We start from the raw sequence: 24,876 nt of genomic DNA, 5'->3' as shown, positions 1-24,876 counted from the left end.
AATTTACTGAAATATGACGTGAAATGGAGCCTGGACGGGGCTTTTCATCCAATAAAATCAAAATTCAGTAGCTAGTAACGCGCCAATTCTTTAGATAATTAATCTCCTTGTTGGAATCCTCCTCCCTCCTCTCTTCCCCCTCCCCCTCCCCTCTTTTCCTCCTCCCCTCCCCCTCCCCTCCCCCTCCCCTCCCCCTCCCTCCCCCTCCCCTCCCCCTCCCCTCCCCCTCCCTCCCCCTCCCCTCCCCCTCCCCTCCCCCTCCCCTCCCCCTCCCTTCCGCTTTTAAACCAGAAGTAAACTTATGGGTCATTTTTAGAACTTGTGGGAGTTCAACTGTTAAAACGACCGTCTTTTATATTTTGGTGGAGTGTGGACGGGACAAGGAGAGCATGTAAACAGTTGATAAACGGTCTCCGAGTGACTAGGCCCCATAGGTTGAACTCATGCATGCAGACATAATTAAGCTAACTAAGCAATCTAAAACAGCTCATTACGTCAACTGCCTAGGCCTCATATAAGACCCCCAGTTGTAGGCCCATCTACTGGAAAACGAAACAATACAATATGGCTCGTTTCGATGAGCTTATAGGCTACCCCAGATCACCCCAGATATAAAGCCTCAACCACTTGTAAAGTTGCATAAGCCCCAGGGCCTATAAACAGCAGTTTACGCGGTAGAGGGCAACTTCCTTTTATTATTTGATCGAACTGAATGTCATTAAGTATAATCGAGTTTCATCAACCAACTGCATCCCAGAGAAGCTAATTCAGTTGTGACAACCACTGACAACTTCATAAATAAACACAGAAGGTGGCCCACTTGAAGGCAGATTAATTAAAGTTCAGCTATCTCAGTTTGTCTGATTTTTCCCTCAGAGGTGTGCAATTCACTCTTCGCTGGAATAATGACATACGTTTCCTAAGAACATGTTCTTTATATTCTATTGCTTGGTTGTCACCGTTTTGGCTTCCATTATACCACAAGGACAAGGTGAGATTCTCTTACAGTTATGTTCTAGTTATAGGCTGAGTAATATTTCAAAGTTTACCAAGGCGATATATTACCTGATTATTATCTCTATTGACATATTGAAATATTCACACACACTTCTCGGCTTCCTCTGAAGTTGAGTATGATGAATTATTTCATTTAAATGCATATCTGGACTGGCATCAGACAACCGACGTATTTAGAAGAGGCTCGTACATTTATGAAGTCATTTTGTAACGCATATTTTGGAAACAACAAGTTTACGAACGAATAAAATATTTTGAACATGGTTTTTGTAGTAACCAAAAGCGAAAATTAATTTCAAAAATACAATCTCTGTCTCTTCAATAAAATGCGTGAGTTCACTTGTTTAATGTTTTTCGACCATACGCGATGGATGACTGAGTTGACCTCTGGCAGACCTTCGTTTTGTATGTAAATATCATTTGAACTCGACTTAAATGGCTCGACTTCTTCAAAATAGAATTTACGTAGCAGCGAAACTTTCAAAACTTTTTTGTAATAAAACCTTCTAATTCGTCGCAACGAGATAAAACTCGTTCTTTCTTAAAATCTACATGGAGATTAAAAAAAAGAAAAAAAGAAATCAGCAGCGCTTAAACTTGGCATTTAAATATATTATCTGGGCAGGTAAAGCCTGGATTTTTTGCACAATTTGGCTCTAATTATAAAGTTGGTTTAAAGGTTGGTTCTCTAAATTTAGATCGAGGACTTAATTCGTGTATTCTAGAGAGCTGGTAGAACTAAGGCATAAGTTATTAATGATCCACCGATGAAAGGACGCTCTAAATAAACAGGTGATTTCGATGAAAATTCGCGAAACAAATTTTACTTAGTCTTGTTTGATTAAAACTGAAATTGTTGACTCTCGGGTCTATAATCTACATAAGATATATTTAAGTCCAAAGATATTGCTTTCAAGTTGTTCGATTCTTCAAGTGCGCGAAGAAAGACGAAAGAGACCACATTTGACATCTAAAGATTTATTGTTCCTGTTATAATCAAGTACGCTCCTATAATGTACATGCTCAAGGCTAACTTTCAACATTTTGCCTCCTGGTGTTTCTTAAAACATAGTATGGATGGAATATTAATTTTCATTTTAAAGCCAGGATCTGAAAAATGTTACAAAGAGTTAGTCAAACACTCCTTAGCAAAAACAAAAACGCCAAGGTTAAACCTTGTGAGTTATAATGAGCTATCTCGGTTTTCTCTCAGTTTGCTTTTGATAATACGCAGCATGGTTGAAAGCAGCTGTCGCGCGATATAACAACACAACATCTTCAATAATAAGAAAACTTCGGGAAAACGTCCCGACAGTAACCTTTTTAAACGAACTAAACATGCTCGAAATAGAAAAGGATTATTACTTCGCGATAAACACTAATTACTCCGACGTATCGACGCAAGTTCTTTATGGACTTCAGCGTCAGTCCATTGATCGATAACAATAGCTGATCACATCCACAAAGGAAGGTTAAAATTGCAGCAATTAGTAACAAGATCAAGTGTAGTCACTCGCCTGATGTTGGTGGTGAGAGCAAAAGCCAAAAGCAAATCAAAGCAATAAGTTAGCCCAGTTAGCCCAATGGATAGTGCGATGGACTGTTGTGCGGGAGGTCGAGGGTTCGAGGCCCGGCCGGACCAACAATCAAGATCTGAAAATAATTGAGAAGATTTTGTTGCCTTTCCATAACCTCAAGAAATGGTTAGATATTCTGGTCTTCTCGGACGAATAAATGCCGGTCCCGTCTCCTGCAGGGTTGGGGTAGGAGACGTTAATTTCCCACTCACGAGATTACTGTGTGATGGATGTCCTCCCCTGGGGAGGGATGGTGGGTTTGTTGTGAAGGCCTTAAATTAGATAATTCATTGTGTTAATTACGTCCCCTTCGTTAAAAAAAGAATATTGTATTGTATTGTATTGTAACTGAATTCAGCAGTTCAACAATTCCTGTAGAAGTGGTTAGTGTTACCCAGCAACTTTCTGACTTAAATAATTTGTTCTCTAGCGTACTGCCGCAATTTGAAGTTTATCAATTTTCCTAAACCTGGCTATCGGCTGAAGAACTACACGGTTCGAACTATAGACGTTATCGAAGAGGATCTCTGCAAGTTACATTGCTACCTGGAACCCAACTGCGTCAGTTTTAACTTCCATAAGATAAGATAGGCGTCTGGAAAACACAAGTGTGAACTGAATAATGCGACTATTGAGCACGACGGAGAGCTGGTGAAAAATGAAAGTTACATTTACCGCGGAGCTGAGGTGAGGATGACGTTTACATGTGAAGAGTGTGATAATTTTGGCTCAGGGAAGCTTCATGAGAAGACTTAGGATCCCTCGACTTCTTACTCATTCCTCTTATTTCCAACCGCCAAAATAAAGGGTATGATAATTGCATGATTCCATTTTTTAAATTAAGAATTGGATGAAGCATAGATTTTTTCATTTAAAATGACCTCCTCTAGAGCTGTTGTGATAAATTTTGAGAAGTCAGGCAGATTTTGCACTGAGTCTCGTTCTGAACAATGCTAGAAGACTTTTGAATGAATACCCACCAAGCTTGGGGAGAAAAAAGCTACGTGATGAGAAATAAGAATACACGCGAGGACTATGATGGAAACACGTAGATTTGACAAACCTAGCCTGCATGGTATTCAGAACTAAACGCGAACGCACACGTGAGACATAAACATAGAAGAAGATGTATACAAACATTTATGAAGCCCTATTCTCTTTCTTCTTAAGAATGCTTGCACCAGAAATTCTTGCAAGAATAACGCAACATGTCAAGCTGGGTTTACAGACAGAGATTATCAGTGTTTGTACGCTCTTGGATCTGGATTTGAAGGCCATGATTGTGATGAGGGTTAGGAATCCTCTACAGATTTTGCAATCGATAAGAACATGAATAATGTGTGACCAGTTCCCTCCACCAACCCCTCACCACACCCTCCCCATTAATCATCACTAAAAAATCAATATAGAGTTAATGAGAATTTAGAGAATTATCAAGCAGCGATTTGGATGCAACACTAATTTCTTAGAGCCGAATCAAAAAAAGAATTGTTTGATCATTTGCTAAGACTATTAACCTTTTATATTTACCAGGGTTACCTTTTACTCAGTTAGTTATGCGACTAGAAGTGAAATCAACTTTACACGAACGGTCACCTCTTTACGGCGACCGGTTTGTTTGTCACTCTTAATTTAACTCCTTATGACGGCCACCTGTCTAACGTTAGCGGCCAGAGTGGCACGTTTTAACTTCTACAAAGTACTAAAATATTTGAACAGCTGAGCGAAAACAAATAGACACCGTCGTTTTGCTGTCTTAGACATAGACGAGTGTCTCAATGGAACACACGAGTGTGATAGTAATGCTGATTGTGGCAACAACCTGGGATCTTATCAATGTACTTGTAAAGATGGATTTCATGGAAACGGTATAGACTGTACTCTGAGTAAGTATTTGTAATCCCCGTCAAATCTGGCCCCTCTTTTACATTACATTGCTTTCAGGCATGGTATAGTTGGCACTATTTGAAATTTTGCCAACGACCATGCTTGAAACAAATTCCAGTGGAATACTTATTAAAGAACATGATGACACTTTCATACTACTGCGATAATTATCACGGTATTATTATGTTTATTGCACAGGATTTACAGCTGTTTTTACAAATCTTGGTGAGACCAGAAATCAAGGTCCAGACTCAATCGGTAGTCACTACACAGGTCAGGATCATGACGGACAAGTTAACCTGTCCAGCGGTATTCAACTGTGGACTGTGCCCGATACTGGTGAATACAGAATAGAAGCAATAGGAGCCTCAGGGGGGTACAGTATGGAAAGTGTCATCAAGAACGGAGGAAGAGGGGCAAGGATGATTGGAAACTTTGTTTTGACCAAAGACGAGATCATTCGTATGCTTGTTGGTCAACAAGGGAATAGAGGGAATATCAACCCAAAAACTGCTGGAGGTGGTGGAGGTACATTTGTGGCGAGAGGAAACAACAAGCCTTTGATCATTGCTGGAGGAGGAGGAGGAGTTAAGAAAATGTTAAACCAACATCCAGGATGTGATGCGTCCATAAACACAACAGGGAATGTAGGATACAACTCGCCACTGGAGTCAGGAGGAAGAGACGGAAATGGAGGAAATATCAGTGATCAATATTCAGGTAAGTAGAGAAAGACGGAAAATTCATCTATATTTTCAATTAAGATTAAACAGTCAGTATGTACAAGAGCTTGTTTTTTAACTGCTATCCAGGTTATCTAAAGAATATGTTTAGTTTTCGATCTGTATCCTATAATCTACGCGGAAATTATATTTTGTCTCTACCGTCTACAAAAACTACTACTTATGGTCTTCACTCCTTTTCATGTATGGCTTCAAAACTATGGAACTCTCTTCCGGACTCTTTTAGAACGTCTGACTTTTCTGATTTCAAGCGCAAGATTCTACAGTATGACTCTTTCTCATAGTTAAATTTTAGAATGTTACAATTTTACATTTTACATTTTACATTTTAGTAGTATTTAGAATTATACTTGTTATAATGATACTAGCTTATTCTTTAGCTACTCCAAATTCGAGATTAAATAAAGTATATGTATGTATGTATGTATGTATGTATGTATAAGCATAACTTTATTTCATCTTCTTACATAATATGACATCCGAATGGTTAAAGAGGCTCCCCATTGGCTAATTGCGAGTTTGGATTAAACAGAACGACTAGACAGATGGTAGAGCACACTCTTAAAACTAACTTGTCTTAACAAACCTTTACTATTACTCAAGATATCCAATAGTATTTTGAAGAAAATTCCAAAAATCAATAATCAGATTAATTGAAAAATATTGGGAGTCGTTGTTCAACCGCTTTTCGGCCTTTACCTCCTCAGACTGAATAGCATTTGAGGAACCAGTTGTCATTTATTACCCGGGGGTGGGGGGTGGAGGATACATGATTTTCAGGGAGAGCGGGAAGAGAACAGTCCTTGTCAACAGAGTATAAAACAGGGGTGGGGGGATAATAAGAATGTTACTGGGCCTTAGAGGGGCGGATCAGGGAAATTATATCGTCACACAACCAAAATCCTCCAGTTCCCCTCCCCCCCGACTCCCTTAGGTGAAAAATAATGACTGGGCCCTGATTTCTCCTTGCAATATCACCACAAAGTTACACATTGAGGTTACGAGAATAAAGGAAATGATCACTAACTTAATCAAGAATTTGTTGACTAATGTTACGGTTTAACGGGTTAAGTTAATGATAAAAAATATGATATTTATAGTCTTTATAAGAAACCACTGATCATGTTTTTATTTTGGTAGGCGGTGGTGGCGGTGGCTTCTTCAGTGATGGACAAGATGCAACGATTCGGTATCATGGAGGAGGTGGAGGAGGTAAAAAATATCTTCAAGGGGGAGGGGGTAGAGGTGGCCAGGGTGGGTTCGGAGGTGGCGGTGGTTTACTTGGAGACAACAAGGGAGCTGGCGGCGGGGGAGGTTACTCTGGGGGAAGTGGCGGGGCTAATGCAGAGTTTTCCTGTGGGGGAGGGGGTGGATCTTTTAACAATGGAACAAATCAGCAAAATGAATGTTGTTATAATAGCGATGATGGTCGGGTAAACATTATATTCATCCAATGAAGTGAACACGCCCGCACATTGTTGAAGCGTGTGGGTAATTCTGTTTTAAAGGCTGGTCAAACAATTATTTGGTCATTCTTTAGATTTGTTTTGGTCAGAGTTTTAAGGTGTAGTTTTACCAAAGCAATCTGTGGTACTGAAGTTAGTTTTTAACTTTAGTTCAGAGTTTATAGAAACAACATTTGAAAGAGTAGATTTATTCGTGGATGTTTTCCGACACAAAATATTTGATCCCTGCTTCGTTCTTTTCCCGACTCTTTCCGGAGCAGTTCATCAGACGTTGTGTTTGCTTGTTTATACAGCACAGATGGCATGTGTTCAGCTTTCTAGGTCAGAGGACACAAACACTGGTGTAGTTATTACAAGCTGTTTAAAATTTTCCAGTTAACAAAGTTTAGAGCGTGAGATGTATTTTTATACATCTCACGCTTTACAAACTTTATCAAAATAATTTAGTAGCTTTCAGGACAAAGCTGTTTATCTGATAATACAGTTTCGAAGTTCAAAGCAACAACCCGTTACAAACGGAAAGCGGTTTCTCCTAAACGGCAAGGGATGACATAGCAACCATGGAACAACACCAGATAGAGTGCAGATATTTAAGTGAAATTACAGCATTGATGTACATGGTAGTTTAGCGCTTAACGTTCATAGAGATTCAGAAACCGACTTAACTTTTTAAAGCTTTTGGTAACACCTAAGCGGGAAAGGATCCAGAGAATTGTGGAAGAGTGGGGCCGAGAGAACAGACCCCCAATCTATGTAATAAGGCCAAAGTTACAAAAGACAAAACAACCGCTAGAAAAGGGGTGGAAGTGCACAGTCCTAAGCTGTGTTTATTTGAATACGCCCCGTGATGTTTAGTACCTGTTTTAACTTGTCTGAATGTCATAGGACCTTAAGAGCTGTGTGATAAAGCTGTACTGATAAAGCTTATCTCTGATTCGATCTTATTGCACTAAATAAGAGTGAAGTAAGACCGCGAATAAAATATTGTGTAATTCTAAAGGAGAGAGGGGCTTTTTCAATGCTATGTCATTAAGTGAAATAAACGAATACTGACTCGCTCATCTAATGAACTTTTACACGTTATTTATCCGTTTTAGTAGATTTTGACTAAAAGGGCTCCCAGTCCGATTGCAAAAGACGGCTCACAGACCTGTATAGTGGTCGTTACCGAAGCTAGAAGTTTAATTGACTATTTGTGTTTGTGTTCTGTTAAAAATATATTCTACCGGACGGCATGTTAAGAGCAACTGAACAAAATATGGTTTATAAAAAAGTACGTAAAGATCCTGCTCTGTTCTCATTTTGGATTTGTTTCTTACGGCTAGGGCCATTTAAGCCACAAACTCGTTTAGCTTGTAGGCCAGCTTAACGTAAATACAGCTTCCTGGATTATTAGACTTTGGCTAAAAAATATCACCTATTGATAGCTTGCGAGAAATTAGGACTAGTAGGTATTTTATGAGGAAACTATCGTGGAGACAGTTCCTTACATTCTCGCATATTTCAATCATTAAATATCTAAGAATGCTAATCGTGTCCGTGTAGGACAGAACCCCCTTTCCGTTTGCAGAGTTTTGCGCAAAATGATTCGATGTCTCTGAAGCGAAGACCATCCAATTCTTTTACAACGTTTGTGCAGTAATCATGTAATATCATGGCCACAACAGCAGCATCCCTTGAGTTTACGGCACTTACAAGCATTCTTTGCTGAGTAATTGTCAATGTCGCCTCATTCACGGCCGTTGAGTTGTGTTCTCCATCCATAATTGGGACTACTTCGTCCTGAGACATCGGGTCTTCATTCGCGTTGGCGGTTTGGGAGGGAGGGAAGAGTTCTTTCGCTGTCACTTGCGTCGTAGATTTCCTCTTCGTTTGCTGGCAGGACGAAGGTGAAACATCAATGCAACGCTTTACAGAGACGTCCGTTGGCTGCAAATAGATGGTCTGGTTGACACGTCTCGTTTTCTTCACAAAATCGTACATCTTGTTTACGAAGTTTATGCATTTGCGGCACACAGAATTCAACTTATAATCACTCTCGCGAAGCGAAACAGCACAGGTACTTTCTATTTTCGAGGCGAGTTCTTGACTAACACCAGCTTTTCCAAATACTTTGACCACGTGTCGACTTTCAGTGGCCTCACAGCAAAGTCTACGCAAGGGATTTCTTCTTCGGTGTTTAGATTTGGGCGGTACCTTCCGCCATATTTGTTTAGGTATCCTAATCGCGCCACGAAAATAAGCATAAATTATCAGATTTCGTAAGCCAATCAAAAACGAGAACTCATCAGCCTATGCCAGGGCCTTTTCCCGCCCCCCAAAATATTCAAAAAGGGAAAAGCCCTGGGAACGAGGTTGTAGGAAGAGGACATTTTTTCGAGGATTGTTTTAACGGAACTTCTTTACTTCAATACAATACAGATTTTTTTGGAGTTTTCGGTCTTATGAAATTTTAAAAGCAATGGTGTGCGTGTTCCTCAAAATACAACTTCTTAAATTTTTATCTTCCTCAGTCTTTGAATATATAATTTTCACTATTCCAGCATTTTTATTATGTCTTTAATTCATCTCATTCAGGGCCTAATAAAAACCACTTTAATTTGTGATATGCCGAAATATCTTCATTATTAAACAGAAGGCTTTGAAAGCTGTTTCCACGAGTTACCACAGGATCAGAAAAATGTTTTTCTAACAGAAGCAAAATAACAAGTACAAACGTTTTTCTGTGGAACAATTATCGGTACGGCCGGTCGATTAAAATTGAGCAATATTTAAAAAACGCAAATAAACATTTGTTAAAATTCGCTTCAGTTTTCATTTTTTTTCTCCGTTTTCCAACCTGTTCATAGTTCTAAAAATACAACGATAAGCAGCTCAATGTTAGCTGCATAATTTATGAATCAATACCGTCTTTGTTTTCAACTTTCAAGGATCTAAATAGTATATTTTGGAGCCAGAGAACTTGAAAAAACAAAAAAACAGCTACATAGTATATTCTGGAGCCAGAGAACTTGAAAAATCAAAAACAAATATAAATAAAATGAAAGGAAATTTGATTTTCTGTTGGAAAAAATACCATGTGCCCACAAGTGTAGCTGGAATTTGTGGAAACACTAGAGCATGACCGGCACTAGAAGGTTCTTAAAATGCTTGTTATGGACAGGAAAACTGATGAAACATTACAGTATTTACGATCAAGTATTCCAGAAACATTTATAAAACTTACACGTGACCTATAAATAGAGAGGAATAATGATTTTTTTATATGGGAATGATTAGCCTAAGACTTACAGTGAGTCCCTAACTGGCAGGTCTCTACTGATAACTACTTGAATATAAATTCATTTAAATCAATACATACTCTATTGTTAGATGCTTTTTCTAACACTCAGTGGATACCTTTTTATTTCTGGCTTTGGTTTGTCTATCACAAGTTACTGCTAATGGGACTAGCTCAGATCTCAACTCGGCTCAACTCAACTCAATTCAATTCAATTCTATTCTGATTGAAAATGCTGTTCACCTGCTTATAAAGGCGACACTACAGGTGAAATGAAGGTGACACTACCGAGCTGTCAATCTTCTTGCATCGTCATCGCTTTATCTCAACCAGTAAAATACGTTTAAGTGTCTATACGGCCAACAGGGTTTTTATTGTTTTGGTATCTCTTTGATCTGTAAAAAAGTATTCTCAAAAAAAATTTTGATTCTGACGCCTCTTCACCCTAAAATCGAGCTTTAAAGTTCCCGCTTCGGCCACGCCCAATGAAGTTGACCGCGTAAGGGAAGATTGGTGATGCGTGACGTCACTCCAGGAACGTCTCGAGCGTGGTGTTGTTGCTGTGCTCGACAAACGCAGTACTTTTACATCACATCTATCGGGCATATTTACGTCGCCGAAAACTCTTTACCTTACTGGAAAAAACAGTGAAATTGAACCACTGGCGGGATTTGACGTCACGACCCATTCTGAACCCAATCTCTTTTTTGCCTCGACTCACGGTCACCTTCAATGGGCGTGGCCAAAGCGGGAAGTTTAAAGCTCGATTTCAGGGCGAAGACTCGACAGAATCCAATTTTTATTTAGGAATACTTTTTTTATATGTTAAATGCATGCTCACTTTGGAGGTTGGTTGGCCGCATCTTGATATGCCTTAATGTGTCAGCGTGATGCTGTTAGTGAGTTTTCACAGGTGCTTACCAATACTTGGCTGTGTAGCCGCGCGATGCGGTTCCAGTCGAGGCCCAGAAGTTGACCCTTGCTCACCATAGAGTCTCCAGTAGCTCAGTGGTTAGAGCATCCGACTAGTTTACGGAGGGTCGTGGGTTCAAGTCCCATCTGGGGCTCGGATTCTTTCTATCACACTAAAAATTGTTTCATCTTTAAATACATACCAAAACTAGAAAAACCCTCTTGGCCGTATAGACACCTTAATGCAACAGTTCCTGCATACTAAGTAGGTGTCTTCAAGTTGTTTACGCTTTACGAAATGACTTCCTATCTAAAACTTCATATTTTTGCGGTTAAGATCACCCAAAACATATTATAATTAGCTTATTGGCAGAATTAGAATCATACTTGGAAAGCTATCCCAAGAGAAAATAAAGGCTGATAGTTTCTAAAGAAACTGTTTGGGGCTGCGTCGGTGGGGGTAACGAAATAATTTGAATATGGCAATCTGCGGTCTTTCCTTGCACTTAGGTAGCACGGAAAGCCGTAAAACTCTTGAACAAAAGCTCATCTTTCAATCCGGCAGCCTAAATCTCACAGGTATTAAGGAACGCTTTTCATTCTACTAATTTATTCGTGTTTTTCTCGTTGCCATGTTCCCACCAATAACGTAGCTCAATTTTCTGCCTTTAAAAGGACACACAACCCACAATTCCTCTATTCGCTCCGACGAAGGGCTAACGCTCGAAACGTCAGCTTTTATAATCGTCAGGGTGGCCAATTTACCATTTCAACTTTGTTGATATATTCCAATTACCAAGAGAAAATAGCTTTAGAAGGCTGTTACATAACAACATAATAAACAGAAAATTCGAAGAAGAAAGGGCGTACGCAAGTACCGCCCCCAAAGAAGCTAGGTGATATTCACACGAGTCAATTGATTATAAATTCAGTGCGGAAGAAGTTGTTTGCCCTTGAGGTCACCTTAAAGAAAGAGGTGTTAAATGTGTCCAATTAAAATTTAAGAAATATTTTCTTTGCTTATAGTAATATAACATTTCCATTCCTATTTTTTAGCACTTAAATAAGTTTAAAAGCACTTTAAATGAAAATTCTTGCTAGATTCCAATTTAGTCTTTTAGTACTGTTGACTTTCTCCGAAGGAGGCTTCTCGAAGACAACGGTCTACGATGATTAACTGTCAATTAATAATTACAAGACAAGATCTAGAATCATGATATTTAAAACATACTCTGTCAAAACACCCTTCAGATTCATGAACCCTAGAGAAATTAAGAACAGTTTATTATGACGCGATACGAAGCCAGGAATGGATGATTATATGCTAGCTCGGCTTTTTTCACCCTCTATAGTCTCAACAGAAAGCGTAATTGACTCCTACAAAACTACAGACGAACAGACGACCCCTTAGGGTGTCAAACACAGAGTGGCTGATTATCAGCAGGAAGCTCATCATAGACACATTTTAAAGTTAAGCGGGCTGTAGGTGGACTACGCTTAAAAAGAGATCCTCAAAAATTGGCAGAGGGCCACGTCAAGTCAGTTCAAGAAACGACAGATCACCTTACTCCACCAGGTATGCTTATAGTGTTAAACCGTTAGTCGTGCAAATATACAAATTTTAACCGGAAGTCCTAAAAGAAGTAATTTTGGAAGCGTCAGAGTTTAAATTGTTATGTGTCTTATCTTGTGGCTAATGTGGGAAAACAGAAAATACTCCATATCGACCCAACAGCAGGGACGATCTGGAATTACCTTTGTTGCTTGACTTTGATCTGTGGTAAAAGCGAGCGAGTTAACCTGTTTTAGAACAATGAAATGGATTATAAATTTTCAAAATGATTAAAATCAATTTTTAATATTTCTGTTAACTGAAGCAGAGAGAAAGAAAGCGTTAGCCGTAATAATGAATTGGCAAAAACGTTGAGACCCAGAACACACGACTGTGATGTGAATGCTGAGTGTAACAACACTCGTTGAGACCCTATATAATCGACGCAAAAAAGGTGTAAATGACAAAAACTCAATTAGAAAGACGAAAACGTATTGTACAGATACGATGCGAATAAATTTAAACCTTCCTTTTAAGATAATTTTTAAAAGTAGGCCTATCTGTTTCGTTTGTAACCTCTCAGCGGGTTTTAGTTTTCAAGTGTTCTTCCCTGTCGGCTCAGCACTGACATCACGATGTCAACAATGTCAGAACAACGCAAAAGCAATATGACTCTTAAGGAAACATCAGTTTACCTAAAATTTAGTAAAATTTACCGCCTGGTAGGGAAATTACACAGAAATTTCAAAATGATGCCCTTTCAGGTAACTTCTTGAAGAGTAACTCTCGGACGAAGTTTCGTTTTATCTAGTGAATAATTACTAACACTACCAGTTTTGTTAAACTCGTGTCCATTTTTTTTGTTAAGATACGTAGGACAAGGCATAGCTCTGGCTTTTTATGTCTTTGCTCAAAGTGAAAAACTGATTTTACCAGAAGAAAGAAAAAAGAAAACACAACAGAACAAAAAATGCAACTACTCCAAAATATATTTTATCCCTTGTTTAAAACGGACCAATGGACATTTCGCTGAGGGTGATGGCAGCAAGTCTCATGCGTTCAGTAGTTTTGATTTGGCACCACTGAAGAGATCACATGCCAGTTATTACAAACGATCATGTATACTTTCCCGAATAAATGGTTCGTTTTCTATCTACTAAGTAAGGATTATTTACCAACGTGATCTTCAATTGAGCCCTGACAGTAGGAATGAATTCACTTTGCAAAAAAACACCATGTAGGGATGATTATCTTCCACGCTATTCAATTCTCTAGTCTTTGTTAGGTTGGGTGCATTAGTTTTTGAAAAAAGAATATGGGTCGCAGGGGGCATTAATTAGCCTATTTCGCTCCACAAAAAATGTTTTCATAACAAAAGGCAATATTGTAGATAGTTAATATTACGAAAAATGTCTGATTGAGAAAAACGCTTGAGGTTATCAATCAAACAGCTGGAAACATGTTTATTTAGGACAAACATGTCCTCAATTTAGCACATACAGAAGCCCACAATATCCTTTCGGCAGATTATTTCAGCTTTCACAAAAGCCGTTGTCCAAGCAATGTTTAAAATATGAAAACTGACTATTTAAACGTTGTTTCGCCTTAAAGATGTTTAGATTACGTCCAAACACCGACTAGAGAAGACTAGCGAGTTAGACCCCTTCATGGGTAACACCCTCGCACTCTGTTTACCAGACTACTACGCCAGAAACACTGAAAGGAGTACACCCATCGACGTAATATACCGCCTCGACAAATTCGGCATCCTAGGCATCGATAAAACCTTTTAAGAGGAAAACTGGAAGCCGTTACATGCGACAGCCTTTTTGCCAATTCCAAACTTTAACTATTATTACAAAACTCTGTTGTTCTGTTTTTAGGTAGGTTGAATCATTTATGGGAATAAATTAATTAAACGCCCAGTGATCTTACTCAATACTAATTCTCTGTCTTGAAGTAATGGCATTGCAAACCGAAAAAGAGGGATGCCTTTGAAACTGTGGGCCTTTAAAACAACGCCAAAACCTGAAAGGGTTAAAAACAGACTCAGTGCACAGCCACCAACTCCACAAGTTTTCTTTTTATGTTTAATTCTTACGTTTTTAATATTTCCCAAATCAAGTTGGCCACAAGTTTGACTTTCCAGACCTTTAAAAGCAGCATAAATTTGCCAAATTCTAGCTCATAATTTCTCAAAACTCTGTTCATATCCTATCACGGTGCTTTTCCCTGCGCCCCATTTAACAAATTTCGAATGTAAATTTCTTTTCACTGACACAGAACTGCCAGTAAAATGAGATAATTTTCTTCATAATTTATCTTGAGGGCTGATTGAAAAAAAATTTTTCGTTTCCTTGTTTGTTTGTTTGTTTTTTAATTATGTCTTTTAAAAAAGAGGATTACAGAAGGGGAGGCAGGGGGAGATCCTGTTGCTCTAACTATCCATTGTTCTTAGTCAGTCTTAATATAAAAGTCCGTATATTGATGTCGTAATAGCCAGATCAACCAATGATTTTCGTTTTTCAGGAAAAATGCGGTGGATATCTCGCTATTTTCTTGTCTGTGTTTCGTTCACCAACCTTGTAATCGCTAAGGATCAATGCAGGACAGAAATTAACATTCATGGCATGGCTCTCAGAGGTTTCGTTTTCAAGAGAATGGCGGTGGCAGCTCCTCATATCTGTGATATTTTATGTGAAAGGGAGATTACTTGCCAAGGCTATAATTTCAACAGAAAAGAACAGATCTGTGAATTAAACAACCGCACAAAGGAAGCAAGACCTGAGAATTTCCACTCGGACCCAGCATGGTTTTATATTCGCCGCTTAAACGGAAGAGGTAAGTACTCGGCCATGAACATTAATTAAATAATAATCATCAATACTTTTTACATATTCTCGACTCTGCAAACAGCCCGCGTCTTTTAATCTCCCGCGCTCAGCGATATTAATTTCGGTATCATCTCTTAATCATAATGATGAAATAATCTACTTCTTTGCCTTTTCTTCGTAGTTTAACTTTTAGTTAACTTCTTACACAAAACAGCTTTGATGCATATGTAAAATATTTCCAACAATTATTGATAGATTTATTTATTTAAAATGTCACAGGAAGCTCAGGGTCAGGGAAGATGAAAACAAAAACAACTGAAACCTCTAAACAGAGTGAAAAAAGTGAGGAGGTCCTGCCTGTCAAGAGAAGGGTGCTTCACAAAGCGTTTGATTGAATACGATCAAATGGAGAAATTTAAGTGAAGAAATTCAAATAAATGGGTCGCACTCTAGTTATCTCGTGCTTTTAACTCTCCCTTTTCGACTTGTGCACCATTTGTACAACATTTTTGAAACTTTTACCCATACCAGCTCCCTTGGGTTCGATTCCGGAGTTACCGGCACGTTCATGCCAGGAAATAAAAGCAAGCGAAGGGAAAGCCATTGCAAGCAACAAATACTGGCTGGATCCATCTGGCACTGGGAAGGCAGTTCTGGTTTACTGTGATATGTATTTGGAAGGTAAAGTATAACTGAATTGTCTATTCTTGTCCTTGCAATTGGTTGCTTCGAAATATAAAATCGCACCATCCCTTAAAACAAAGCATTACGCAGTTTTGGCTCTGTACCCGAAAAAATACCAAAAATGTCAAAAATACGCACAAAAAGACAAGCGTTGACCAAACTATATTTTGATTTAACTTTCAAGATAAGCATTGTGTATTTTGTTTAGAAACAATAGAATCCTGTTATTTTACATGGCAGTGATTGTCAATTTAGCCGTACAAGATAAGATTATTTCTCTACTAAAGTAAATGTATATGAGATTTTTTTCTGTTTCACGCAACAACTAGATCATGATGAATGCATCAGTGGAAACAATATTTGTGACGTCAATGCATATTGTACCAACACCGTGGGTTCCTATTTCTGTACTTGCAAGGAGGGACGCACTGGCAATGGACGATCGTGTTCAGGTATATCGCCATTGACTTAGACCAAGTTCATACAAATATCATCATGGCTTATGGTGATACGTTGGCGTTTTGAGAGAGTAGTCAACCGACTTTTTAAACTGAGTTACATTTATTCGCTGAGAGAGGAGGGGAGAGGTGTCCATTGGTACAAATGAGCAGAAGTGGTGCAATTATTCGTGAAGCAATCCAGGAAATGCAGGTTCAAAAATTTTCCTCATTCGCAGGTAAAGCTGGGGGGAGAAGGTGGTGGTTCCCATGTGGCAAATTTTTTCCTACTCAAGTGTAAGTAAGATTTGACATATAAATAAGGTATCATATAATATTGATTCTTGTCTGTCGATTCAGATACCGACGAATGTACTCACGGAAATCACGACTGTGATGTAAATGCTGAATGTATCAATACCCTGGGATCTTACAACTGCACTTGTAAAGATGGATTTCATGGAAATGGAACTAACTGCAGTGGTAAGTAGTTGTAGAAAATTTAAAATGTGTCTTTCACATTTATTATCTGAGAGAGCTTAAAAATTTTTCTTTTCAAGATACCGACGAGTGTATTAATCGAACACGCGACTGTAATGTGAATGTTGACTGTAACAATACCCTGGGATCTTAAAAATGCACGCGTAAAGATGGATTTTATGGAAATGGACTAACCGCACTGGTAACTAGATGTAACATACTCATGCTCTGTCTTCAAATGATCGCTATTATCTGAAGGGGTTTAAAAGAAAATAACATATGCATGATGTTCCTTTTCGTTTTTTAGATACCAACGAATGCACTAGCGGAACACACGACTGTGATGCGAATGCCGAGTGTAACAATACCCTGGGATCTTACAACTGCACGTGTAAAGATGGGTTTCATGGAAATGGAACTCGCTGCACAGGTAAGTATTTCTCAGATTTACTATGTTAATCAGGGTTTCCTTAGAATTTTAAGATCAATACGTTAGACAGAGAGGAGCAGATTTCACTCAAAACCTGAGAACATACTTTGATGAATAGAAACAGACGACTCTGAAAACAGCTCACATGGTTGTGAAACACACTTGGGGCAAGAGGGAAGCGTTTCAAATTAATCTTACACACTTTGATGCTTTAGATCTGGACGAATGTGCCAGTGGAACACACGGCTGTGATGTAAATGCTGAGTGTAATAACATCTTGGGATCTTACAACTGTACGTGTATCTATGGATTTAATGGGAATGGAACTAACTGCACCGGTAAGTATTTCTCAAGTTTACAATGTTGATGTTTTTCTGAACACTCTAAGATAAAAAAAATATCAAGTGGGAGGAGGAGTCGATTTCATGCGAAACTTAAGAACGTATTCTGGTGAATACAGATGCAGACGGATGTGGAATGCAGCATACGGCCAACAATGTAAGGCGTTAAGGACAGTATCCATAATAACGACACAAGTCTATGTGGTATTCACTAGAGAATTTTTACTCATTTGCATGATCGAATGTCTTGACTTATATTGAATGTAAGGTTAGTAAATACGAACGCGGAACAACTAACCGTGAATTGAAAATAATTGGTTGAACAAATACTACTTCCTGTGCTGAAGAGAGGCTGAAAAGTTGCGGGACTTCTTGAAGGTATTATTCTTTACGTTGTCTTCTTTGTTGTAGAGAAAGTGTGGTCTATTACCATTTGTGAACGTAAACCTAACCGAATCATCAGTTGTGAAAACGAAAGAAAGATCGACGCAGTGTATGCGAATTTCGGAAGATTGGACCGAGTGACATGCGTCCATGGAGTAATGTCGAACACAAACTGTCGCGCTGTGAACTCTCTTTCCACCGTGCAGACAAAATGCAACGGAAAAGTCAGCTGCGAACTGGCTGCGACAAATTCAGACTTTGGTGATCCATGTGCTGGAACATATAAATATCTGGAAGTCAAATTCAAGTGCGTGTTAAGTAAGTTGAAAAAATAAATTATCAGTATACTGCGTACAGGGAAGAAAAGCGGCCCTTCATTACTCTATACTATATACCATTTCTAGGAAATGATTAAAGGCCTATCGAGAATTGTGTCTGACTGGTTACTCACAAAGATCTGACTTGGTAAGAAACACAACAGCTTGGACCCGAAAATCATATATTATTTTATGCAAGTGCTGAATGTATTAGTATTTATTAGATTTATTGTACATCGGAAAAGACAACAAAAGCGAAAAATTGTTTAGGGGGAGAAGAAATCCAAGCGAAAAAATCAATAAGATTGATTGCAACAATATCGTCTCTGATTGTACTTTATCATGTCATCACGGAAACGATAACGCTGTACTTTCCCATTTTAATTTGAAGAACCAAGAGCAGTGAGAAAGAATTACAAAGAAAGATAACTTTCAAAAATTTCTCTGAGTACAATCTGTGTATGTTTTGATCAATGATATTCGCCTTAGGGTCTCTTAACTTAAGCCCAAATAACCTTGCTTGCTAAGTTTGCGAGATAAATTTCACCAATTTTTCCCCAAAAACAATTTCAGAGTGTCTTCATAAGAGAGCAGACAAGCCCAGCTCTAAGGATTTCGGATATTGCCATCGAAATCTCGATATTTCTCATATGAACTTAAGCTATTTTTCTACGATAAAATCTGAAGATTTTCGGTTTTTTATCTTGATCGGTAACCAAGCCAAAATTTCAATACTGAAGGCAGAAACAGAAGCAGACGAACAAGCCAATTAGTATGGGATTCTCTTCCCATCAGGGTGCATAGTTTGATGGCAAAAGAAAAGAAGAAAAGAAAAACATGGCGGACGAAAGTGAGAAAATTCCCCTCGAGCTTCTCTTGAATGAAAATAATCAATTTGCGCAGCGGGAAATATTGCAAGAAAATAATTTTTCACGACCGCGAAAAAGATGGATGAAAATCGAGAAAACTTCCCTCGCTGCTTGTTCTTTTCCTTGTATAAGTATTCATTTATGGCCTGGTCGCATAGTTTGTTTACCTTCTGTCAAGCTTTCCTATCTTATTTCTGTCTCTGACGTTTACACAGATGTTATGACGGATAACTGTCCAACATCTTACTGCCATTAAAATTATTTCCCAAAGTGTTTTTCCTTTGCTTTGTACTGTCAACCTGGCCCCACCTTGGGGCGATATTGGCAATAGTAAAAGAGAGCGTATAATATTATTGTGTTTATTACGCAGGATTTACAGCTGTGTTTACAACCCTTGGTGCGAGTGGACCTCAGGGTCCAGACTCAATTGGTAGTCACTACACAGGTCAGGACCATGACGGACAAGTTACAGTGTCCAGCGGTATTCAACTGTGGACAGTTCCACACACTGGTCAATACAGAATTGAAGCAATAGGAGCCTCAGGGGGGTATGGCGAGGACAGTGTCATCAAGAACGGAGGAAGAGGGGCAAAGATGATTGGAAACTTTATTATTACCAAAGATGAGATCATTCGTATACTTGTTGGTCAAAAAGGGAAAAGAGGGAATACCAACACAAAAACTGCCGGAGGTGGTGGAGGTACATTTGTGGTGAGAGGAAACAACACGCCTTTGATTATAGCTGGAGGTGGAGGAGGAATTAAAAAAATGACAGAACAACATCCAGGATGTGATGCGTCCATAAACACAACAGGGAATGCAGGATACAACTCGCCACTGGAGTCAGGAGGAAGAGACGGAAATGGAGGAAATATCAGTGGTCAATATTCAGGTAAGTAGAGAAAGAAGGAAAAGCAAACAGTCAGTATGTATGAGCATAACTTCATTTCAATTTCTCTTACGTAGTATGACATCCGAACGGTTAAAAAGGCTTCCCATTGGCTAATTGCGAGTTTGAATGAAACAGAAGGATTAAACAGATGGTAGAAAACACTTTTAAATTCGACTTGTCCATATAACGCCTTTTTTATTACTCACAATATCTAATAGTAAATTGAAGAAAATTCCAAAAATCAATAATTAAACTAATTGAAAAGCATTTTGAGTCGTTTTTCAACCGTTTCCAACCGTTTGGTTTCTTTGACTGACTGGCATTTGAGGAACCAGTCATTATTTACTACCTGGGGGTGGGGGGGGGGATGGAGGATTTTGGGAGATCACTTGATTTGCAGGGAGAGCGGAGAGGGAACAGTCCTTGTCAACAGAGTATAAAAGAGGGGTGGGGGGGGGGATAATAAAAATGTTACTGAGCCCTGGTTAGGGTTAGGGTTTTGGTCCATCTGGATTAAACAGATGGACCAAAAAGACGGTAGAACACACTTTAAAACTGACTCGTCCGTATAAACCTTTTTTAATACTCTCAATATCCAATAGTGTTTTTAAGAAAATTCCAAAAATCAATAATTAAACTAATTGAAAAATATTGTGAGTCGTTGTTCAACCGCTTTCAACACTTTTAACTTCCTTAGACTGACTAGCATTTGAGGAACCAGTCATTATTTATTACCTGGGGGTGAGGGGTGGAGGATTTTGGGAGATCACACGATTTTCAGGGAGAGAGGAGAGGGAACAGTCCTTGTCAACAGAATATATGGGGGGGGGCGGATGATAAGAATGTTACTGAGCCTTAGGTGGGAGGGTCAAGGAAATTATATCATGACACAACCAAAATCCTTCGGCCCTCTTTCCCTCACCCCCCCTCCCCTCTTTTCAGGCGTTAGATAATGACTGGGCCCTAATTTCTCCTTGCAATATCATTACAAACTTACACATCAAGGTTACGAGAATAAAGAAAACGATCACCAACTCAATGGAGAATATGTTTACTAATGTTAGAGTGTGAAGGGTTAATTTAATAATAAAGAATAGATGAGATTTATGGTCTTTATAAGAAACCATTCATCATGTTTTTATCATTGTAGGCGGTGGTGGTGGTGGCTTCTTCAGTAATGGAGAAGATGCAACGACTCCTAAGGGTAAAGGTAAAGGAGGTAAGGGAGGTAAGGGATATCTTCAGGGGGGAAGGGGTGGAGATCACCGGGGTGGGTTCGGAGGTGGCGGTGGTTTACTTGGAGACAACAAGGGAGCTGGCGGCGGGGGAGGTTACTCTGGGGGAAGTGGCGGGGCTAATGCAGAGTTTTCCTGTGGGGGAGGAGGAGGATCTTTTAACAATGGAACAAATCAGCAAAATGAATGTTGTTATAATAGCGATGGTCATGGTTTTGTAACCATTACACTCATCCAGTGAAGTGAACGTGCCTGCACCTTCGTTGACGCGTGTTGGTAATTCTGTTTTAAAGGCTGATTGAATAATCATTTGGTCATTCTTAAGATTTTGTTGGTCATAGTTTTAAGGTGTAGCTTTACCAACGCAGTCTGTGATACTAAACTGAGTTAGTTGCTTTTTTAACAGAGTTTATATAAACAGCGCTTGAAAGAGTTGGTTTATTCGTGGATGTTCTCCGGCATAAAGAATTTGACTCCTGCAAAAGCTGTAATTTTTGTTCTTACCATGACTCATCAGAAGTTGTGTTTGAGTGTTTATACAGCGCAGATGTTCTGTGTTCATCTCTCTAGGTCAGAGGACACAAACACTGATTTAGTTATTTCAAGCATTTTAAAAATTTCCATCTGTTTAGCAAGGTTTAGAGCTTGAGATATATGTTTTAGTACATCTCACGCTCGACAAACTTATCAATTAAAAACAATTCTGTAGCTATGGACAAAGCCGTTCACTGATCTGATGATACAGTTTCGAAATCAAAGGAAGAACCCGTTGCACATAAATGCAAAGTGGGTTTCCTTAACTTTAGGGATGACATACCAAAGAACACTAGCACTCATTTGATAGAGGGAAGCTATTTTAGTGAAAATACTGCAGATGTACATAGTAGATTAGCACTTGGCGTTCTTAGCTGATTCAGTTTGAGAAAAAGTTGAAACTGGTTTCACGTTTCAAAGCTTTTAGTACCCCCTAGCTGGGAAGGATCTAGAGAACTGTGGAAGAGTGGAGTTGAGAGAACAGAACCCCAAACTATGCAAAAGGCCAAGTTTACAAAAGACAAAACAACCGCCATAAAATAGGGTGGAGGTGCAGAGTTCTCATCCGTGTTTATTTGAATACGCTCCGTGATGTTTAGTACCTATTTGACTTGTTTTAGTGTCATAGGACTTTGAAAGCCGTGATTTACTGATAAACCTCATCTCTGATTCGGTCTTGTTGCAATAAACAAGACTGATTAAAGTAAGACCGCGAATAAAATATTGTGTAATTCTAAAGTGGGGCTTTTGCAAAGCCATGTTCATTTAATGAAGTAAACGAATATTGACTCGCTCATCCGTATTGCACTTATACACGTTATTTTTGATTATAGTAGATTTTGTGACTGAAAGGGCTCCTAGCCTGACCGCAAAAGACAGCTCACAGACCTGTTTGGTGGTCGTTCCCGTAACTAGAAGTTACTGTTTGTGTTCTGATAAAAATATATTCCACCGGACGGCATGTTAAGAGCGGCTGATGAAAATAAGGTTTATAAAAAAAATACATAAGGATCCCGCTCTGTTATATTGGAATTTTTTTTTATCATGGCTAGGGCCATTTTAGCCACAACATGGTTTTGCTTGTATGCCAGCTTAATGTAAATATAGCTTCCTAGATTATTAGACTTTGGCTAGAAAATATCATCAATTGATATTTTGCAAGGAATTAGGACTAGTACGTATTTTATGAGGAAATTATCGTGGTGACAGTTCTTTACATTCTTGTGTATCTCAATTATTACATATCTAAGAATGCAGAACCGCCTCTTGGTTAACTAGCTCAATTGGTTAGAGCGCCGGATTGTGTTTTGCGGGAGTTCGAGGGTTCGAGTCCCGGGCGGACCAATGGTCATGATCTTTAAAATAACTGAGGAGAATTTGCTACCTTTCTATCAAGAAATGGATAGATATTCTAGTCTTTTCGGATGAGGACGAATAAAACCGTAGGTCCCGTCTCCTGCAGGGTTAGGGGTAGGAGACGTTCACTTCCCATGAACGAGATTTAATGTGTGGTGGATATCCTCCCCGGGGTGGAATGGTGGGTTACTTGCACGTTGTAAAGCGCTTGGGAGCATATTCCTATGGACCATGCGCTATATAAATAATAAATTATTATTATTATTATTATTATTATTATTATTACTTTTCAGTTGACATTGATGTTTCATCATCCAACTCTTTTTTTTGTCTTGTTTTGTTTTTTTCATCAGCCCAAAACAAACATCGATTTACAATCTTTGTTTTTCCGCCATTCGGGCCGATTATATTTTCCCGCGTATTTTTGGTGTCATTGGCGTAAGTTGCAAAATATCCCAAAAACGTTATTTCATTTTTCGATTCGTGTGGTGTGTCCTCTGGATATTATCATCAGAGTCCGTCATTTGAGAATATTTTGGTTTTGGTTTCACGATTTCCAGTCAATTAAAAAGTGTTCCGCTTCACCATTAACGGTATCCTGAGAAAATGAAAAACTGCCAAGGGTTCAACATGTAGAAGTGACCGGTGTTTGGTGTTTTTTCCGATTTTTATACGGGAGAAGGGTGGAGTGAAGGCCAAAGAGTTTAAAAATGAGACTTATTCATTTCGGTTCTGTTTCTAACTCCATCATTCAGGGTACAAGAGCGGTTATATATGTCAAGGTGATGGCACGTTCAAGTTTACACAAAACTTTATTTACTTGTTAGTTTCTTATATTTCTGTCAACTTCTAGAATAATTTTCAGGAGGTTCTCGTACGTTTTCACTTGAAATGCAGAAGAATCCTGTAATCATCATATAGCAACAACGTTTATCCCTGATAACAACGAGAGATTAAATATCTTGGAGACGTTCTTAGCCTCTAAATGCATATAAAAAAAAGGAACTTTCAAAGGAACCGTAATTTTTAGTGTTGACAAACTGATACTTGCTCATAATCTTAGGGTAACATGTTGCAAACTACAGTTTGCTAAAATCAATAAATTAATTCTTATATAGTTCTTGAGAGTTCTTTGTTTTCGTTGTTGTTTTCCTTTTTGTCAGAGCTCTAATTATTGCAGGTGGTTATGTAGAAAGAAAGTTTATCCCTGACAACAACGAGAAATTAGATATCTTGGAACCGTTCTTAGCTTCTAGTATGTAACCTTGAAAGGAAAGCTTTGTGAGTTAAAAAGGAGCCGTACGTAATTTTTGGTGTTGACAGTCCGATACTTGCTCATAATCTTAATTAAAGTCGTTATAGTAACATATTGTAAACTACAGTTGGTTTAAATCAATAAATTGATTCTTGGTTCATGAGAGTTGTTTTACTCGTCTTTGACGAGTACAGATCTCTGCGGGGTAATCGAAATTTGTATGACGCATTAATATTCAGGTGATAGAAAACAGTGAATAGCCTTGTTTAACAAGACATTCCTCAGTGCGGCTTTAAAAAGCAAGGCAAATGGTTGGAGGATTTCCAACACATTTTCTGACTGGACAGAGCAATCAGAAGATATTCAAATAATTAACGCAGAATTTTGAAAAACG

General features: G+C 38.7%; 3 protein-coding genes across 4 annotated transcripts in view; all 3 read left to right on the top strand.

The window, feature by feature from the left end:
• The window catches only part of LOC111338131 (uncharacterized), a 96,883-nt gene that overhangs the window by 50,227 nt on the left and 21,780 nt on the right, over window positions 1-24,876 (top strand). The window lies entirely within an intron of this gene.
• LOC148721201 (uncharacterized) lies at window positions 589-7,069 on the top strand. Its single transcript, XM_088736035.1, has 5 exons — window positions 589-991; window positions 3,025-3,281; window positions 4,680-5,201; window positions 6,365-6,580; window positions 6,984-7,069. Exons 3-5 carry the CDS (start codon window positions 4,865-4,867, stop codon window positions 7,067-7,069), a joined length of 639 nt encoding a protein of 212 aa, XP_088592161.1. The 5' UTR covers window positions 589-991; window positions 3,025-3,281; window positions 4,680-4,864.
• Window positions 12,243-24,642, top strand: LOC111320402 (uncharacterized). 2 transcript variants are annotated; one of them, XM_088734746.1, is made up of 11 exons: window positions 12,244-12,458; window positions 14,964-15,275; window positions 15,800-15,949; window positions 16,282-16,404; window positions 16,750-16,872; window positions 17,177-17,299; window positions 17,515-17,637; window positions 18,052-18,342; window positions 19,581-20,102; window positions 21,253-21,321; window positions 21,744-24,642. In XM_088734746.1, exons 2-11 carry the CDS (start codon window positions 14,969-14,971, stop codon window positions 21,752-21,754), a joined length of 1,842 nt encoding a protein of 613 aa, XP_088590872.1. In that variant the 5' UTR covers window positions 12,244-12,458; window positions 14,964-14,968; the 3' UTR covers window positions 21,755-24,642. The 2 variants fall into 2 exon arrangements, with proteins under 2 accessions (XP_088590871.1, XP_088590872.1); XM_088734745.1 differs by having other exon boundaries at window positions 12,243-12,458; window positions 21,253-24,642.

This window comes from Stylophora pistillata, chromosome 10, assembly GCF_964205215.1.
Source record: "Stylophora pistillata chromosome 10, jaStyPist1.2, whole genome shotgun sequence".
In the NCBI taxonomy this organism is placed as follows: Eukaryota; Metazoa; Cnidaria; class Anthozoa; order Scleractinia; family Pocilloporidae; genus Stylophora; species Stylophora pistillata.
This window is presented reverse-complemented; position numbering and strand designations above follow the sequence as displayed.

Bases quoted from the DNA above. Each gene is read 5' to 3' on its own strand.
- LOC148721201 (XM_088736035.1), top strand. From the start codon at position 4,865: ATGGAAAGTGTCATCAAGAACGGAGGAAGAGGGGCAAGGATGATTGGA. The intron at 5,202-6,364 runs GTAAGTAGAGAA...TTATTTTGGTAG, and splicing joins TATCAGTGATCAATATTCAG to GCGGTGGTGGCGGTGGCTTC. The intron at 6,581-6,983 runs GTGGGGGAGGGG...TTGTTTATACAG, and splicing joins GGCTAATGCAGAGTTTTCCT to CACAGATGGCATGTGTTCAG.
- LOC111320402 (XM_088734745.1), top strand. From the start codon at position 14,969: ATGCGGTGGATATCTCGCTATTTTCTTGTCTGTGTTTCGTTCACCAAC. The intron at 15,950-16,281 runs GTAAAGTATAAC...CGCAACAACTAG, and splicing joins CTGTGATATGTATTTGGAAG to ATCATGATGAATGCATCAGT. The intron at 17,638-18,051 runs GTAAGTATTTCT...TCTTTGTTGTAG, and splicing joins GAATGGAACTAACTGCACCG to AGAAAGTGTGGTCTATTACC.